Source organism: Grammomys surdaster, unplaced genomic scaffold (genome assembly GCF_004785775.1).
Source record: "Grammomys surdaster isolate TR1022 unplaced genomic scaffold, NIH_TR_1.0 220, whole genome shotgun sequence".
NCBI classification, from domain to species: domain Eukaryota; kingdom Metazoa; phylum Chordata; class Mammalia; order Rodentia; family Muridae; genus Grammomys; species Grammomys surdaster.
Window position 1 is genome coordinate 10,695,742 of NW_021604665.1, and position 21,045 is coordinate 10,716,786.

At 35.7% G+C, this 21,045-nt stretch overlaps 1 protein-coding gene across 1 annotated transcript in view; it reads right to left on the reverse strand.

The window, feature by feature from the left end:
• The window catches only part of Cntn3 (contactin 3), a 262,761-nt gene that overhangs the window by 52,729 nt on the left and 188,987 nt on the right, over positions 1–21,045 (reverse strand). Inside the window, exons 11-12 of the mRNA XM_028773027.1 lie at positions 14,983–15,110; positions 11,956–12,131 (exon numbers count right to left, since the gene is read on the reverse strand). Of these exons, the coding sequence (XP_028628860.1) occupies positions 11,956–12,131; positions 14,983–15,110 (304 nt within the window). The remainder of the gene's footprint in view (positions 1–11,955; positions 12,132–14,982; positions 15,111–21,045) is intronic.

The window sequence follows — 21,045 nt, forward strand, 5'->3', positions numbered from 1 at the left end:
ATATATATATATATATATATATATATATATATATATATATATATATATATATGTATATATTAGAAGCCTGAATGTATACAGAAAAGAAAGAGCAGCAATGGTGTGGGGGTAAAGGTCAAAGGAAGAATTTGGCTTTCTTAGGACTGGGGAGATGATCCAGGAGTTACAGAGCTTACCTTACAAGCAACATTTGGCTCCATATATGTATAACACACATAAAAATGTAGATTGAAGGGGGATGGAGAGGTGGATTAGAGTTTAAGAGTATGGAATACATCTCCAGAGGACCTGACTTTAATTCCCAACATCCCCAGGATGACTCAAAACCATCTGTAACTCCAGTTACAGAGGACCTGATGTTCTTTAAAGGTCTCTACATGTACCAGGTATTAAATTCACACACACACACACACATACACAAACACACACACACACACATACACAAACACACACACACAAACACACACACGTAAAAATAAATAAATATTAAAAATATAGATCCGGAATGGTGATTGCCTGTAGTGACAGCCTTGAGAAGTAGAGACAGGAGCTTCTGAGCACTGCTGAGCAAGATCAGCCATACTGGAGCCCTAGGTTTGACTGAAAAACCCTACCTGAACAAAGGTGGAAGCAATTGAAGAAGGTTCTTAACATCAGTTTTAGAAAAATATCTCCCAGTAGATATTTATACTTTGTGTATCTGTGTTCATAAACATGCAAAACCACATGCATTTATATCATATACACAGGAGATGAAAAAATGAAAGAAAATTTGTTATTCATAACTGATTTAACAAATTATTATTTTTTCAAGTTAATGGAAATAATGCATTAAGCCATCAGTAAAATTGTGTGTGTGTGGCAGTATATGTAATAGCGCATGCTTGCATGTTTATCACCAAGAGATTTGAATGGCAATAAAACACAAGAGTAAAGGGTGAAATACACAGATCTTTGTGATAATGTCCTTCATTCTACTATGAGGGTTGTGTTATAAATTACTCTAAAGAACTATTTTATTATAAATCCGACTATGGAGAAGACTTGAAAGCAGAATTGAACTAGTCTGAAATTTGCATGGATTAGAAACCAATATATAGTACAACTGTAGGAGAACCACTTAGAAATGGAGAAAAAAGCCCTTTATAAATGACAGGTTGTGGTCTTTGGGCTGTGACAACAGGATAGTATGATCTGGAAAGTTTATGAACAATAGAAATTGGGGGCCAGCTAGAGAGTTGTTACTTGCTAGGTAGTCTAAAGATCTGTGTGTGATCCCTGGAACTGAAATAGACATAGTGAAAGCAAGTTGTCCTGTGACCCACACATGTGTGCTGTGGACTACCTGCATTTCTCCTAAGAAAATTAACTAAGTTGAGATTTTAAATTGAAAAAAAAAAAGAAGTTCATTTCTCAAGAGGCTGAAAGTTAAAAGCTCAGGCATCTAACTCAGAGATGGTACCTGGCAGTGTGGATGGCATAAAGAGTCTCTCAGAAAGATTCTGCCTCTGAAACATAATAGTCCTCCAAGGTTACTTTCCTAATACTAATACATGGGGTATTATAGTTTATTAAAGATGTTTTAGAAAGTTTACAAATTTTCAGCAGGTAACAATAATCTTGGACCTGATGTAAATAAAATCAAGGAAATGTTTCTGTAAAACCACAAAAGGTAGATAATCAACTAGACACTAGTAGAAGTAAAATATATGTTAATTTACCTTTACCAGTGACCTCTTTGATTATTAACAGCCTAAGAGTACTAGCTAAAAAGACAAAAAAAAATCACTGAATGGTTGCAAAGGAAAAGATCTAGATAAGAATTGCCTATAAGAAAATTTTTATACCTACAAAGTTACATACAATTTAAGCTCCAAGGATACTGCGTGATATATCCAACTGTTATTAAAAGAGGAAGCAGAAATACTATGTGGGGCCCATTGTCTACAAATGTTCAGGAAGTTGCTGGGAAGGCTGAAAGGATTAAATAGCAGTGAGGAAGTGTCAACTTCCCAAGCAGAAACAATCATCCTTAATGTTTATGTGTTTAACAAAAGAATATTCATTATATAAGAAAAAAATGACAGACGTGTCAGAGAAAATTAGTCACATCAGTTATACATTAGTAGGCTCTAATATTTCTTGATTATAAATGCATAGTTAGCAAGTAGGAATTAACAAAGGACAAAGTTGAATTAAGCGGCCCCATCACTTCAATGAATTTAATGGCATCTACTCAGCACTTAATCTTACAATAGCAGATAATGCATTCTTCTTACCTCTAGTGTTAAAATTCACCAAGACAGAACCTATTCTGAGCCATAAAATATACCTTATAAATTTTAAATTATACAGGGTTGGCAAGGTATCTCACAAGGGAAAACTCCTTGTTATTCAAGTCTGGTGGCCTAATCTTTATTTCTAGAATCAACATAATGTTGGAAGGAGAGAGATGACCCCACCAATGTATCCTCTGGTCTATGCATGTGTGCTGTAGTACATGTATACCTACAAGTATATATACACATACATATACTCAAAGACAGTAACTAAAATTAAGAAAAATTAAATGTATAGGAATCACACAATCTCAGCTCTGAGAACATAGTAAAATACACCTAAAAATCAAAATGAGAAAGATGGAAAAATTTCCTCAAACTGCTAGTGATTAAATGATATATATCTACATAATACAAGTAAGAAATCTAACCAAAATTATGAAAGCATTTTAAGTGACTGCTAATGAAAATACAATGTATCAAAATTTGTAGGTTGTGGGAAGAGCTATGCTTAGGGGAAATTCACAGCAATGAGCATGTTTATTTGAAAGCAAGGGTCTAAAAATCAATCATTTATGAGTTCACTTTAGAAAATGAAAGATAGAAGAGCAAATTAAATCTAAAGCAAGCAGAATACAAGAAATAAATATCAGAGCAAAATCCAGTAAAATTGAAAATGGGAGATCAATAGAAAAGAGTCAACAAAACTAAAAGCCAGTCCTTTGTAAGGGTCTATACTATCAATATGCCTCCAGCCAGGCTAACATGACAAAGAAAAACAGACATGCACTGATACTACCAGATAGAAAAGAGGGCATCACTAAAACATCTAGGGACAGTTAAAGGATAATGGAGGAAAACTTTAATTCTCTGCCCATAAATCCAAAAGCTTAGGGGAAAAGGATCTATACTTTGAAAAACAAAACTTGTCAAAATTTATACAAGAGGAAAAAAAAAACAATCAAAATTAGCTTATATATCAAATAAAATTATTGAATTGGTAAATATGAATCCCTATCAACAAACAGAACAGAATGAAGGTAAATTCTGCATAGCTTTTTTCTTTTAAATATAAATATATATATATATATATATATATATATATATATATATATATATATATATATATATATATATATATATATATAATTAAAAACTCCAAATTTTACTCCCCTACCAGTCCACCTTTCATCTATTCCACATCCCATACCTTCTCTCCGAACCTTGTCTTTACAAAGATGTCCCCAACTCCCACCCTCCACTCCACCAGACCTCTAAACTCCCTGGGGCCTCTAGTCTCTTGAGGGTTAGGTGCATCTTTTCTGACTAAACTCAGACCCAGTAGTCCTCTGCTGTATATGTGTTGGGGGCTTCATATCAGCTGTTATATGCTGCGTAGTTAGTGGTCCAGTGTTTGAGAGCTCTTAGGGGTCCAGGTTGATTGAGACTGCTGCTCCCCTTATGAGGTCAGCTTCCTCCTCAGCTTCTTTCAGCTTGTCCCTAATTCAACCACAGAGGTCAGCAGCTTCTGTTCATTGGTTGGGTGCAAATATCTGCATCTGACACTTTCAGCTGCTTGTTGGGTCTTTTGGAGGGCAGTCATGATAGGTCCCATTTTGTGAGTGCTCCATAACGTCAGTAATAGTGCGAGGCCTTGAGACATCCTCTTGAGCTGGATCCCACTTTGGACATGTCACTGAACGCTCTTTTCCTCAGACTCCTCTCCATTTCCATCCCTGCAACTCTTTCAGACAGGAACAATAAGTCAAAGTTTTGACTGTGGTATGGCATTCCTCCCCTCACTTGATGCCCAGTCTTCCAGTTGGAGGTGGGCTCTAAAATTTGACTCTTCCTACTGTCTGGGCATTTCATCTAGGGTCCCTTCCTTAGAATCTTGGGAGTCTCTTTTACAAACCAGCTAAACTCTCAATCAACATAGATGGAGAAAATAAAATATCCTAGGACAGAACCAAATTCAAACAGTATCTATCTACCAATCCATACCTACAGAGTATCCTAGAAGGAAAACTTCAACACAAGGAAAGTACTTATACAAAAGAAAAGACAAGTTATTAAGCATCTCACAACAGAGACAAAAGGAGTGAACGACAAGCATATAAAGCCACCTACAAAAACAAACATATCAGGAACCAACAGTCATCTGTCTTTAATATCTCTTGATATTAATGGACTCAACTCACCCATAAAAAATAAGCTAACAGACTGGATATGCAAACAAGATCCAGCATTTTGCTGCATACAAGAAATACACTTCAATAACAAAGACAGACACTATCTAGAGTAAAAGGATGGAACAAGGTCTTCTAAGTAAATGGTCCCAGGAAAAAAGCTGGAGTTGCCATCCTAATATCCAATAAATAGACTTTCAACCAAAAGTTATCAAGTGTGATGAGGAAGGACACTTCATATTCATCAAAAGGGAAAATCCACCAAGAGAAAGTCTCAATTCTAAACGTCTATGCCCCAAATGCAAAGGTACACACATTCATAAAAGAAACTTTACTAAAGCTCAAAACATACATTGAACCCCACACAATAATTGTGGGGAACTTCAACACCCCACTCTCACCAATGGACAGGTCATTGAAACAGAAACTAAACAGAGACACAGTGAAACTAATAGAGATTATGAACCAAATGGATTTAACAGGTATCTATAGAACATTTCACCCTAAAACAAAAGAATAACTTTTAATAGTAAGAAATGACATCATTTCTCCACAATTTTCCCACAAGATAAAAGTAAGAGAAATACTTTCAAATAATGATGTTAGGGTTACACAAGCCAGACAAAGGCCCTAGAAGTAAACAATGCAACCATATTTTACAAATATATATATATAGCAAAATCTTAAATATCTTAATATCTTAAAAATATTAAACAGGTATTAGCAACTGATTCCAATACATCTGTGTCAAACAATGATTGTGTTTCAATATACTACGAAATCAAGCTAAAGTAATACAAAAAACAATAAAAGATACATCAAATGGCAAGGAGGAAATAGAATCTTATGTCACAGATGAGATAGTCATCTACATATTGTATATATATGTCATCTATATATTACATATAATCTGAATGATTCAATAATAATCTCCCAGAACTTTTAAATGATGAATGAGATGTTATTTACTTCTTATGTACCAGCAATGTACAAATGATATCTGAAATAACAAACTTTACTATTTCTGTCTGCACCCAAAATACTGCATGACGTAGGCTTACTTCTAACAACAAACTCACAAGTGCTATAAAGAATAAATGCAAAATCTGGTGGAAGAGGTCAGAGAACATAACAAATGGAGACATAGCTTATATTCAAGCACAATGACACTCAACAATTTTAACTTTTTCCATTTCAATTGTCAATCAAAAGCCTAGGATGTTATTTTTGTTGACAACATCAACAAGTTCTTAAAGTTTACACCTGAAAGCAAAGAACTCCTGAAAGACAACTCAGTTTTTAGAACAAAATCTGAATCACTGACATCATATAACCCATAGATTTATTCTAAAGCTGTAGAAATCAAGAGAAGGTGGTAAGTGATGAAAGAACAGACAAAAAGATCAACAGAGCAGAATAGAGAGTCCATAAATAGCCACGGAATACAGTCACCCAGCATCTGACAAAAGAGCAAATGAAGTAAAATGGACCAAAGGTAGCCTTTTGTCATATGGGTACAACTGGATATTCACTGGCTAGAAAATGAATTCAGATGCAGGCCTTATGCTCTGCAGGAAAATTAACTAAAAATGGATCATAGTCCTCAAAGGAGAAATATCTAACTTACAGAAGATCACACAAGATAATTTCTAGATGACCCAGGATATAATAAAGGCTTCAAGAGAGCAGCTGCAGAAGCATTATGAAAGAATAGACTGACAAGATGAATTTGATAAATGTGAATAATTGTTACCTGAAACATATCAAGAGGATGAAAAGTCACACCACAGACTTGGAGTGTTTCTAGGCTCAAGCACTGACTAACCATCAAACACTCTCAGGGAGCCTTCCAGGATTTCAACCTTAATCTGTGATTCAGCTTCATCAAATGAAGAAATCTTGGGTTGTTGGCCACTCTGGCATGAAAAAGCCTCTTTGGGAATACATCAACTGCTAAGACATACAGCCTCAAGTTTCAGGGAGCCACTTTGTACTCAGAGTCTTAGAGGCAAATGACTATTGTTATAATTTTAATGTATGGTGACGGAATTTGCTTTGAGTTATTCTTTACTTGAAATTTTCATTTTATTATTCTCCACATTTTGTAATTTTTTTACTAAATACTTCCACATTTTCCTTAATAATTCTTTTACTATTTCCTTGATAATTTCATATGCCATGTTTTAATAATTTTCACTCTCTCTCCTTATCTCTTTCCCAGGCCACACCCCATTTCTAGATATCCAAGTCTCTCTCCCTCCCTCTCCTTCTTTCCCCTTCTCTGTCTGTCACCCATAAAGTCTAACTTATGCTTCTCATATTTTCTTGGACCGATAGTCTCACAGTGGAGAGCATGGTCACCTTACCAGAGGATTCATTCATATAGAAAACTGTTTCCCAACAGCTTCTTGGTGAGGGTTGGGACTTCATGCTGAGCTTCCCTCTCCTTACTGGGATTTTGTCTGTCTTAAGGCAGCACTTGTCTTAGGTATACCATCAAAACCTCTTGAATTCATATGTTATCTCTCTGCTGTATCTAGAAGACACCTTTTCCTTGTAGTTATTCACTGATCCTAGTCTTATTATCTTTCTGCCTCCTCTTATTCAATGACCCCCCAAGTCTTAGGTTGGGTGTAGTAAAACCTTTCATAACATTAGATGATTTTTTTTATTGAGATACAGTTGTTTTAAGGATTTTAATACAACACAATGCACTACACATTCCTTGGCTTTCTCTTTTTATCTTCCTGTGAATTTAGATATATCGCACAAGAGTTTGTACTAGAAGATGGATTTTGGCTGTTCATCTTGGTAAATGATTTACTTAAAAGATAGCACTGTTACTAGTTGCATTACAAGAAGTAGGTGAAACTCTGCACTAGCTAATGGATAATGACTGAGTTGCAGAAATATATTAACAGCAAGAGTTTCATGCACATGGCTTACTTATTCCACCTATCATTTTGGGATGTTCTAACTTTCTAACCCAGAAGAGCATTAGGTGCAGAACTTTGTCAGGGAGTATTCATCTGACAATTAGAATCATTTCTCTGGTAGATTTCTACTTTGTGGTCTCATTTTCTTAATGATGCTTCTAAGTAAGCTAATCCTTTGAATTTAGATGACACATAAAATTTAAGACACTTTAAGGATGATATATGTTCTAAATCCAGGAATGTTATATTGAAAAATGTATAGAATTAAGGTTTTACCTTAGATTGGTATTGAAGATTCACATGTCTTTTACATATCTAGTTTTACAATCCAAATAACCAGTTTCCAAGACTGTGTTTTCATACCCAAATAATTCAATGAAGTTAATTAAGCACAAGAACCATGATATATTATCACACAGAAGAGAACATGCTGGAATACAAGGTTATCTACTACTGAAAGTAGAAGAATAGATCAAGGCTTAATCTCACATGTAGCTGCTGCAGCACAGTAGCAGGGAATAAATAACACTTGAGTGAGCCAGTGAAATGAATGGCAGATTGGTTGTCACTGTTCTCCTTCTTCCTGCTACAAGTGACTTTTAACCTCCACACAATTCAAATTTATCACAGATCCAATTCCACAAAACGTTTGTAAAACTGTGCTGTTTGGTTTCTAGACATCCTTCATTTCTAAAGAACCTGGATCGCATAAAGGTTTATTGAAAATATATATATATATATATATACACATTATATATTGAAACATCTTACCATGAATGTATAGTGAGCATCTTTTGTGCACAGTTTGGAAAGGTTCTATTTGTAGAGTGCTTTCATCATATAATATGTCTTAAGTCCAAAATATTGCTTTTTTAAAGCCAACTAAAAATATAATAGTGCTTATCTTGGCCTTTGGGCTGCTGAAGGGTAGAAGATGACATGGACTTAAAAATAAGGCAAGAAATACATGGGGGTACCACTGGGATGAAAAGTCGAATCACATTTTCTGAGTGCATGCATGGGATGAAATCTCATGAGCTAAATATAAAATGGATAGAATGTTACTCCACACACATACTGATAGACTGTGTCTCTTCTAACTCTCTGTACATGAAGCAAAAGTGATTTTGTGTGGGCACATACATTTTTATCTGCATGTATCCAACGGCATAGGAAGCTTTCTTGCTATGTCTTGTAAAGGAGAAAACAACACTCAAGGAGAAACCAATGCTTTCTAAATCTCATGACAGGGGATAGGACACAACAAATACTAAAATTTGATGTGAAGAGATCACAACAAAGGAACAGAAAACTAAGTGATCCACTTACCCATGAGTGTCACAAAGTAAATGGAAACACCCCGGGTTTCTTATGTAATAGAACTCAATCTTATCCATTTATATCTCACATTGTCAATAAAGATGTATTTGTGTGGCATGCTGGTCTTAAGGAAAAGGTCTTACTGCTTATCTATCTATCTATCTATCTATCTATCATCTATCTATCATCTATCTATCTGTCTATCTATCTATCTATCTATCCATCCATATATACGGAGAGAGAGAGAGGGAGGGAGGGAGGGGGAAAGGAGGGACGGAGGGAGAGAGAGAGAGAGAGAGAGAGAGAGAGAGAGAGAGAGAGAGAGAGAGAGGCACACACAGTTTAGGAATTGTGTATGCTGAAATCAGAGGCCAGGAGTTGTTATGTAATTCCCTTCCCATTAAACAGAAAGCCAATTTACTTAATTGCTTGTGCTTAAGGGCAATGCCATTTCATATGGCTTACTGTTTTATACTGATGAGAGAATATTAAGTTACTAATGGTACAAGTCAATAAAAAAATTCATAGGCGATGAACTTTCATGTTATGGAAGGAACAGACTTGACAATGGATGACATTAGTGTATGAACTTTCATGTTTCAGATACTAGACTCTTCCCAGAGATGACTTCCTGTCTTCTGTTCAATACATCTGTGCTGTGTCAATCAGGAGAATTAAATTACATTATCAACTCAAATGTTCTTAACTCTGAGTTCGTCTTATACAAGTAAAAGCTATCCAGTTGAGCCTTTGAGCATTTCTGCACATTTCCATCAAACCTCTTTGGATCTGGAGTGTCTCAATGCATATTTATTTAGCATTAACTAACAAAGAGGGTCTTGTATTAAATAAAATATTACAACAGATTATGATCCAGTTGATAAATCACAGCCATAATTTTATGACATGTCAGAAGTTACCAATACTTGAAATTGAATTCTTCATTTAAGAATTTAAACCAAGAGAACTTGTATAGAGAATTCTTTTCCAAACTGGATAATGGACCTCATTATGAAAGGAAATGGAGGTATATTATTCTCTCAAGCCTCTTCACAACCTTAGGCAGTATGACTAGGGATTCAGAATGGAGGACGGAGCTAATTTAAGAATGTTTGCACATGTTTTTCCTGTTGTTATAGACTGTAGGAGAGATAATTTTCAAGTGGGTATTCGAAGCAATGGCAAAAGGAATGCTGAGTGCTTGAAGTAACTGAAAAAATTCTCAAAGCCTTCAACATGGAGAGCAATTACAAAACTAGTTCTTAAACGATAAAGCCAGATGACAGAAAACAGGAATGGTAATCAATCTATTCTTACTTGTGGCTCATTATCTAATATCACATTAATTTATTTTTCTTTTATATGTTTTAGTTTCTTAGGGTTGTCGTAACAATATCAACAACACAAAAATCAATACTGGCTTAAGACAACAGGTATATGCTCTCTCCCAGTTTCTGTGTGCTGTATGTCTGCAAGGAAGACACAGGTAGGAGCGTATTCCCTTCTGAATCCTTAAAGTTGGTGTCTTCTGACCTCTCTCAGCTCCCTAGGGTTCCAGGCACCCATTGCTTTGTGGGGACAAAGCTGTCTGTACTAACACATGACATTTACTCCTGTCTGTCTTTTCATGATTTTATCTTCTTTGTGTGTCTCTGTCCAAACTGCATTTTCATAAGATCATCATTTACATGAAATTAAATCCCATTTACTTCAGAGTGATTACATCTTAATTTAATCAGCATTACCGCAAAGGTCCTGTTTCCAAATAAGGTTACATTCTAAAGTTCTGAACTCTAGGATTTGAACATAACCTGTAGGAGGACAGAGATTAGCCAAAAATAACATCACTTGAAGTAGCATATAACACTGAAACATGATATAGCTATATGCACATATGCATCTATTCAGTAAGAAACCTTTGTTAGATAAATATACTGAGTGGCCATTGTGTGGTGGTCTGATTTATTTATGTCTAACACTGTAAATCTATAAACCCAAGATTCAGGTTTGAAATCTTCTGAAACAGAATGACTATCTCTAAGATCAATGGACAAATCAACAACCAGGCTGGCCTTGCTGGATGGGGCTCACAGATATCCACTCAGCTATGAAGCCTTTGGTTAGTCTTGGTATTTCACTATGAACCCATTTCTTGTCTTTCATTTTTATTAAATTTATTTATTTATTCACTTTACAACTGCATATCAAACCTTCCTGTCCTCGCAGTACTGGTGAAGTTGTGGAGAAAGCAGAGCAGTCCAGTGCTGGTGGAGTTCAAACTTGTACAACTACTCTGGAAATCTATTTAGGGATTTCTCCAAAGATAGGGAATAGCTGAACCTCAAAACCCAACTATACCACTCCTGGGCATATACTCAAAAGATCCTCCACTGTCCCACAAGGACACTTGCACAACTGTGTTCATAGCAGTTTTATTTGTAATAGCCAGAAACTGAGAATACCTTAGATGTCTCTCAACTGAAGAAAGGATACAGAAAATGTGGTTCAGTTACAAAGTACATCATGAATTTCACAGGGAGATGAATGAAACTAGAAAATATCATCCTAAGTGAGATAATCCAGACTCAAAATGACAAGCATAGTATGAACCCATTTATTAGACATTCTTCAACTATTAACTTTCCCTTGAAATCTATACTCTTTTTACCATGGACCTATCCAAAATGAGACAGAAAGGAAGAGGATATCTGAGAGCATTTGCACTGTAGAGACACAGGCTTAGGCCTTGAAGCTCTACCTCCAATTCTCTCAGTGACTTATTACAGACAAGCTTATTACACTTTCCAAATCCAGAGTTAGTATGCCTGGGAACTGAAGAATCTTACAGCTAATATCCAGTGAAACAGCAAAAATTGTCTGTGATTACCTACCACAGCATCTAGATGAATTTTTTGGTAATCCAAAGCAACCTTCCATTGCATCACAAATTGCCTGTTCCAATATAAAACACATAGCATACAACCACAACAATGTTATGCAGAATAATAGTTAATATAAAAGAAACATGAACCAATTTTAACTGGACTTACAGGTTGAAGGAAAAGTTCTTAATTATTAGTGGTTAGCACAAATAAAATTAGACCAGAGTAGAATCCAGAAAACATACCTACCAACTTGACAAACATTTTGATGTATGCCGGTGTACCAGATATTTTTGAGAGGCACAGACACCTATAATATAAAGAATATGAGAAAGGTAACATAACTTACCCCACCAACTTTCTCAAAGTGAGATCCATCTTTCTTAAAGTCTGTAAGGGCTCCATTGAAATACCAGGCAAACATTATATCTAATAGGGGGTCATGTTGAACTTGGCAGGGTAAAATGACACTCTCACCAACAGCAACATCCATGTTAGAAGGTGCCAAAATTATTCTCGTTGGTTCTATTGGGAAGAAATTTTAAATAACAGATTATTAGTAAACAAAATTTTAATGTTGATGAAAGCAATTTTTCATAGAGAGATTATTCATCTGAGTTAGAATATGGATGGCTGCATAGGCACATGTACAATACACCCATGTGATTAAAAGTCTTCAAGATTAAAGTGGCAATTGATATAAAATTGTATTAAATTTTACTGGCCTCATAATTTTTTTCTTGGGAGAATTAAGGAATATGTGTTTGTAGAAGATATATATCCACAACTGAAACTTACTTGCAAACATGTTATATTAATGATTAAATCAATTCACATTAGTTTCACAGTTTTGTGAGATATAACAAAATTCCATATTATCATGAACCTCCAATAAATAGCAAATGTATTCACACCAAAATCCAAGTAAGCTCAAACCTTCCTTTATTACAGATTTGGGAAACATGTCACGGGAGAAGCACTATTCCAGGACACTTGCTTATAGTTCATTTTCTTCAATGCTAATGTCTACCTACACATGGTCCCCAATCACTATCATATTTCTTCCATTGATAATGAATTCAACTTCTCTAGACCTCATCTTCCCACTGTTTCCTACATCTTTGTACCCTGGGACAACAAAACTCATCAAAGAGCTCTTTGTATCTAGAGAGTAAAATATCTTAGGATACTACTTCTTTATATCAGTGCAGCCAGGATTTGGTTCCTCATCTGAAACAGACCCATCAGGGTTACCCAAAAATGTTGTGCTGTAATATCTGGTAGCAAGATTTTGCTCTTTAATTTCCTGACATTTCATTTGCCTTCCCTCTGCTTTACATGGTCTCTTTCATCTCATACCTTCTTAGTCTCTTCATAGTGTGCCAAGCACTAAGACTTCCCCCCCATCTACACTTACAAGGCCTATTTGGTTCCTATTTTTTATGTAAAGTGGGTTGAGCTGTGTTGTTTTATTTAAAAAAATAATATCTCATTCACATATTAATTGTACAAATCGATGATATTGCTCTCGTGGCTTCAAGTACCAATCTTGATATAAACAATTGCTACGTTATTACATCAACCTCCATCTAGCAAGTTTACTGCATTTTCAGATTCCATGACCTACTCAGCTTCTTAGCTTCATTGTTTTACCATGACTTCTTTTAGAGCACATAGTAGAATTCAATTCTGAACAGGGGATTCAGTTATAGTCACATTGTTTGGCTTCTGAAACATAAGTAAGTGAGAGGTATATGTAGGGCTCATGGATTGAAATTTGAAGACCTAGTAGACAATGTGCTAGACTTCTTTCCCAGTCCATGGTGGTAGAGACACTGGAAGCTTCTATTTCTGAAGCAAGAGAGTGGAGCTATCTCACTAGAGTAAGCCTAGTAAGTACCTAAGTTCACAATGCCCAGACTGATACCATAACCTCTGTCTCCCTTGTAGCAGTCCAAATACAATAATGCCAATGCAATGTTGTTGACAGCCATTCATTCTGCTGTTTAATCAAACACTATACAATTCCTTCTTTCTTTCTCCTTCCCATTCCTTTCTTCCCCTCCATTTATTTCTCTTCTTCTTTCAGTGCAGGGGTCAAATCTTAGAGCCTCATACATGCTAAGTAGTACTTTGTCAGCTTTTAATTTACTCTTCAACTTGAAGCCATTCTGGATTCTTTTCTGTTCATGAACCTCTCATCCAATTTGACAGTATCTCCTGCTGAGTCTATGCCCAATATATGAAGCGAGTGATACCAGCCTGTAGACTCTTACAGAAGCACAAAGTTGTGCTTCTCTACTACTGGTCCCCGTCACCACCTGCCACCTACATGGTAAATTCTTATGATCTCTTCTGGCCTTTTGTCTTGATTCTTTCAGTATCTTCTCAACAGAGCAGTTGTTTGAAAAGTGCACATCTGTGCTGCCATTTCTATGCCAAAATCAGTACATTAGCTTCTCTTCAAATCAGGCTGAAAGTTGAAGTCTTAATAAGTATACACTACACTACTCAACTGTCCATAAGAAACCTGATAACATTTTCATTCCCCTGAAATATGTGACCTGTGTCCCACCCAGGCCAACTGGGAGTACCCTGGTTTGCATCCAACTTTTCCTATTCCATCACTCATTTCTACTTTTCAATCATTTGCAATTTTTCCTTTTTAATAATCTCTAGGGTTTTTTCTATCTGTGCTCCTTCCTATGGTGAAATACAAGGTGCACAGGGTAGTATCTTTGCTGATGTTTCATTGACATAACCCAAACACCTGTCTTATAAAATGCTTTCTTTTTCTTGAAAGGCTAAAAGAACAAAATATATCTCAAACTTTAAGCAATTCTCATTAATATCAAAGGTTATTTCATGAACTTGAACTTATATAGAAAAGACCAATTACAATGAAACCTGAGCACTCAAAGCACTAACGTAACAGCACAAAGTAAAGATAATCACAGTATATTACATTTGGATTTCTTATGGCCCTAGATGCCAGCAGAGTAGCTACTGTATTTGTCCATGTGTCCTGTGCTGTGACAAACATATAGGTGTCACTCTCTTGCACTCAAACCAACATGTGTCCTGACTTAACAGTGCACTATGCAGTGGGAGAAATGTATGTTCAATGTCTTCATTTTTAAATAAATATTGTTTGGGAATGCCAACATTAATATAACACATGTTGATCAAATCTATACACACTCCCTCTTGTCAGTCTCTCCTATACCTCTCCACCTATTTGCTCCTTACTTTCCTGTACACTGATAAACCCACATAGTCTACCTAGTGCTACCCATGCATGCATAGGTGTTTACACTTTTCTCTAATGAAATACACTTTACCCTGGAGTAAAGCAAACTCTAAGAAAACAACGCACCTGTCACAACCAAGTGGGTTGTACCATTTGCTTTCCCAAACTGGTTTTCTGCTGTGCAGGTGTAGATTCCAGCGTCAGACTTAGTCACATTCATGATTTTCAGTCCTCCATCATTTAAAAAAGAAACCCTAAAGCAAATGGAAATCAGAACAACGAATGTGCAGTCATCACTCCTTGAAAATAATTGGTTCATTTTTTTCTTCAAAATGCATTGCTTAAAGTAGTAATTTAGGGTGTAGTCTACCAGTCACTAGTTTCTGTCAAGTGAAAAAAATAGAAGAGATTTACACAAACATACAAATGTACACACATATGCAGAATTAAACAAGAAAAGATACTCTACCAATTAGAATTTTTCTTGATGATTTATATTTATCTTTGGTTTAATGCATTGCTATCATAATCTAATTATAGGAATTTTTTAGTAAATAATTATGATATATATCTCTATCTATCTATCTATCTATCTATCTATCTATCTATCTATCTATCTATCTATTTAATGCAATTTACCTCACTTTAAAACAGGATAAAAAACAAGAACATGCTTATGTTTTATTATGAACTAGGGTAGACACATTTAACAAAATTAAAAATTAAAAATATATATGTGGTTATCTGTGAGGTACTGAAAAGTATTTCAGTTACTCCATGGGTGTGGCTCAGAGGTCTGCTCTCCAACTAGTATTCTTAAAGAAATTGAAGAGTGTCTTACATGTAATGTGGTGAGATTAGTTTGTGAATAAGATGCTATCCTGGTGATTCATATAAAAATATTAATCTTGGGAGACACAGACAATAAAAGACTAATTAAATATGAGGACAGAGTTTTGGGGAAGTGCTTTGAAGGAGAGAGAGAGGATGGTATAAATGGGGGAAGTTGAGTTAGGTAGCATTTCTAAGAGAGGGGTTCATTAGCACTGAGAAAGAAGAAGGGGACATATCATTTTCCTGATCCCTGTGTATTTGTTTCACATGTCTTTTCACAATTACAATTCCCTTTTCTGAGTGCCAAAAACCATTACTAGACCTTGCAGTTCACATGTGAATGTTTCATTTTTCATTGTTCATAACTTTAAGATTGTGTGTTGAAACTGTGCAAATGGAAACAAACTTTTTCAAAGGTTTGTAGTCCTGTGTCAACATGGCACTATATGCAAAATAGTCAATAAGTGTCTACACCTTTGGGAATATTCAATAAAACATGTAGGAGTGATGGCGAAGATATTAGATTAAAGAGGAAAATCTCAACTCAATCTCTATGTATTATTAGAGATACTATATGCACATATTATACTACATGTCTAATGCTATTATATACAGATATGTAAATAATTTCACTCACTGGTATCTATTGTTGATTGATACTAGGAGACTTCTATTGGTATAAGAGGTTTCAAATAAGAAGGTGTACATCCTATATAACCATTATTCTTAATTTATTCTTAGGCCACTTATATTTAATATAACTAGAATAAGAATAAATATGTTTATTGCTTAGGGAACAAAGAACAAAAGACGTTTGTACATGTCCAGTACAGCCTTGGTCAGAGAATCTTCTTATTCTGCTGGGTTAAAGCAAATAGACTCTTTACTGTCTAAAATGCTGAGACTAAGCAACTGTGAATACTCAACTAGAACACTTGTTATTAAACCCATATCACCTCTGCCATTCTGTACATGAAGGATACATGAAGGAAGAAGAGAAATAAAGACTATTAGAGCTATAGCAATTAGAGGAGTGCTATGAAATGTTGTCCTCTAGGCATGACATGGTGTTGCACATACAAGCTCATAGCTGCTGAGTTAAAAATTCTAGTCAGAAGAAGAAGACCTCCTAGGTATACAAATTGTGGCTAAGGAATTCCTGGCAGTTGGTCATTGCTAGAGGAGGGAAAGTCACTTTTATTCAGAGGTGTGGATAGTAACAAGTTCTCCAGGCCATATGGATGATAGGCCATGATGAACTCCAAGACCATATCTTGGTCATATGCATATAGGAAACACTAATTGAATGCAAATAAATTAACCAGGTACTACAAAGTGTATTTCGTGGTTAAGAACACTTGTTTCTCTTTCAAACAACATAGGTTTGGTTATGAGCACCTATACAGTGTTAGCTCACAAAAATTTATAATCTTAGTTCTTTTCAGATACCAGGCATGCACATGGTGTATATACACACAGTCAGATGTACACTCATATGTGTAAACATATAAGATAAAGTAAAGATTAAAAAAATTGTAAAAGGATCACACAAAATTGAGAGGAAGATGTGATGGGGCCCTAGAGTGAGTTGGAGAAGGGGAATGAGTAATGCATTTGATGAAGTTACATTACATACATGTGCATGGAATTTACACAGAGTAACACACAGGTTTTTCAAAGTTTCTTTTTTTCAAAAATGATTATTATTTTACATTATGTGCATGGGTGTTTTTCCTGAATGTATGTCTATACACAACATAACGCCTGGATGCCTTGGAAGAAGGCAGCAGAAGCTCGTGAACTGAACTCGTAGATGGTTGTAAGGTTACACATAGGTTATATGAATCAAACTTGGGTCCTCTACAAAAGCAGCCGATGCTCTTAACTTCTGGTCCGTCTCTCCAGCCATCTCATTTTCTTTTTTAATATGCTGGTTTGGAAGCTTATTAGCATGGAATACCAAAAGAGCCTATTACACACATATAAAAACACATTCATATTCATACATGTATCCATGCACACACACATACATATATGATATTGCTTTGTAGTTTGTTATATAAGTATCAAAAACGGTGCAATAAGAGGTAGGATAAAGCAAATTTAGAATTGACTTAGCTAGGGTTAAGAAAAGGAAACTATGCTATTAGGGATGAGACCAACAGAGAGGGAGAGGTTGAAGATGACAGGAAGGAGGAACTGAGGGCTGGAAAAAAGAGAGTGAGAATTCCCACAGATAAAAGACTTAGAAGAGGGAAGAGAATTCAACCAATGACCCCATCTCCAATTATTCTGATTACTAATCATTTTAGTAAAAATAAACTGTGCTAGGGCATTGCTCCAACTAATTTTAATTACTGTTGTTGCTAAAATTGGTTTGCGGGCTATTTCTAACATGTAAAGGGAAGATGTTGTTCAACAGCATCCAAAGGTCATGTAGGCATTGAAATAGGATCAAAAGCAAGCACTATGAGTCCTAAGATGGAACTGAAAAGGAAGGCACAAGATAACTGGAAACCACCACTTTGAAAATTTGTCAATCTTAAAACAGAGCAAAATTTTCTCTTTTCAATTCAGTAAACAAGCTTAGAGATTATGCGATAATTAGTTTGGGTTATTGTTTCATCCCATAAATTTGCACATTTATAATGCCAATGTACACAATACCCAGATATAAAAAAAAAACTTCCTTTGTGTTTGTCTAGTATGTGCTGCAGCTCTTATTTGGGTCCCAAAGCCATGCAAAAGAAATAGGAATGAAGCAAAACAAATAAAGAAATCCTTCAATGTGTTTTGTGTAGTAACATCATTTGAACAAAGCAATCTGCATGGCCTTGGTGAAATGAGGGAGGATTCCAGAGACAAAGCCTAAGGTCTTAGGAACCACCCAAGGATCTCCAAAACAAACACATTGACTCTCACAGAATGCAAACTCTGTGTGAATCATAAAAATTTAAGCTAATTGGATATTTTCTTTCTAAATTGGTTCTTCTAGTAAGTTCTAAAAGGCCCACAGGGCATTTTTCACAACATAAAAATAAACAATATTCAGTAAATGGATGGAGTAATTGTTTCTCAACAGAAAACCTTCAATAACCCATGCTTCCCTACAGAGACTCAAAGTGAAAATTTTATACCACTTCACTATAAATGAAATTGCCTTCTAAGCTTTCTGGGAAGAGGTTTTTCTGAAAATGGATAGGACAGAAAATGTAGATAACAACAAATAACTCTGTACTTGGCACAGAAAGTTAAATGATGATGGATGAGATTAACATTCTGAACAGTGATACTCCATCTTGCTTTGGAAAACGTGCAACTAAAACCATGATGGCATTTTAAGTTCTAGATTAGTTTTAAAGCACACCTTTATGTGTGTTTTTTATTGCCCTTTCCTTTTGTAGTAAGAGGTCAGTTATTTCATTTAGCTTTGATCAGTTTATGCTTAGTTTCAGTTAAGGAGATGTGATTGCTTTATATTGCTCTAACGATCCATGATGTAATTCAGGGATGGCATTGAATGTATGACTTACAAAAAAATAAACAAACAAACAAACAAACAAAAACACCCCCTATTTTCTCAAAATGTGTGCTGTTGTCTAGGTAACATTGAACTGTACTTTATGATGGCATTTGAACATCTGTAATAGCACAGTATGCTTTCAAATAGAAAAGTATGGACCTTTCTGCACACCAAGCAGAATTTATGAAAATATTGTTTTCCCTGGCCTATGATTAGAGTATTACAGTAATTTATTCAACTTGGGTTTTAACAAACACACTAAAGTGAGCATTTTGTCAGGAAGTGGATCTCAGTGGAGATAAGCTCACATGAGATCACAATGATAAAACTGCTACACAGCATCTTCTGGGCACACATTCCACAAGATGGATGCTTACAATTAGCTGTAGGATAAAAGTTTTCACAATGCATATATTACAGGATAAATAATGACAGTTAAGAAAAGCAAATATATATTGATGGAAGCATATGAGAAAATATGTGTCAGAGAAAAAAATGCAAATATTACATTTGCCCCAACATACTCAGTAAAATAACTGCTCCCTCTTTGGCTCAAAGATCTTCCACTGACAGTATTTAGAAAAGTAGTATTACAGTTTCTTTCCTTTAGCTATACCATTTGGGCCTTCAATCTTTAGAGTCCAACAGTATTAGTTTAGTGATTCATTAGACAGAAAAAAATCTCTCAGGAAATGAGGTACAGAATGGGGAAGACTCAAGAGTTATTCATCCTATCGTTGAATAAGCACGGACTTGAAAAAAAGTGCTTTGTTATTTTGTATGATGCACATTCCAGGCAGCAGGTCTCTGAGATGCTCATGATAACAGAGATTACTTGGTTCAAATCAGTAGCTTATAGAAGCACATTGGTAATGTAGCTGTCTCCTGAGAGGCTCTGCCAGAGCCTGACAAATACAGAGGCATATCTCGCAGCTAACCATTGGACTGAAAACAGGGTCCCCAGTGGGGTCCCCAATGAAGGAGTTAGAAGAAGAACTGAAGGAGCTGAAAGGGTTTGCAACCACATAGGAAAAACAGCAATATCGACCAACTGATCCTCCAGAGGTCCCAGGGACTAAACTACTAATAAAGGAGTACACATGGAGGAACCCATGGCTTCAGCGCATATATGTAGCAGAGGATGGCCTTGTTGGGCATCAGTGGGAAGAGAGGCCCTTGGTCCTGTGAGGGCTCAATGCTCCACTGAAGGTGAATTCAAGGGCAGGAAGGCAGGAGTGGATGAGTGAGTGAGTGGGTGGGTGGGTGGGTGGGTGGGGAATTGGGGAATACCCTCATAGAAGCAGGGGAAAGGGGATGGGATGGGAGTTTGGGGGGACTGGGAAAAAGGACAACATTTGAAATGTAAAGAAAGAAAGTATCTAATAAAAAAGAAAGAAAGAAAAAAAGAAACACACTAGTGTATTATCATGACCTTGTATTTATAAAGGACATGGTCAACAATCTGGGAACATTTCCTCTACTTTTATTTAAACTTTCCAAATTCAGATCACTTTGAGATATACATTTAGAACTGAATCAATTTTGTTGCGACAACTGTTTACTTCTAAAATGAACCTAAGCCCATCGAAACAAGTGGCTTAAAAGGTACTGCATTCTAACTAATACCACTATGCTTGCTCAGGTAAAAACCATTTTGTGTCTTTTTACAATGGAATATCTATAAAGATTATACATAAGACCCAGATATATTGGAAAAAAGAACACAGATTTGAACAAATGATATATGAAATTGTCTAATGGCTTATTTATTAATAGAAAACTTCAAAGAAGATTACTGAGACTCAAAGGTGCTCCATATTAGATGCTATTCT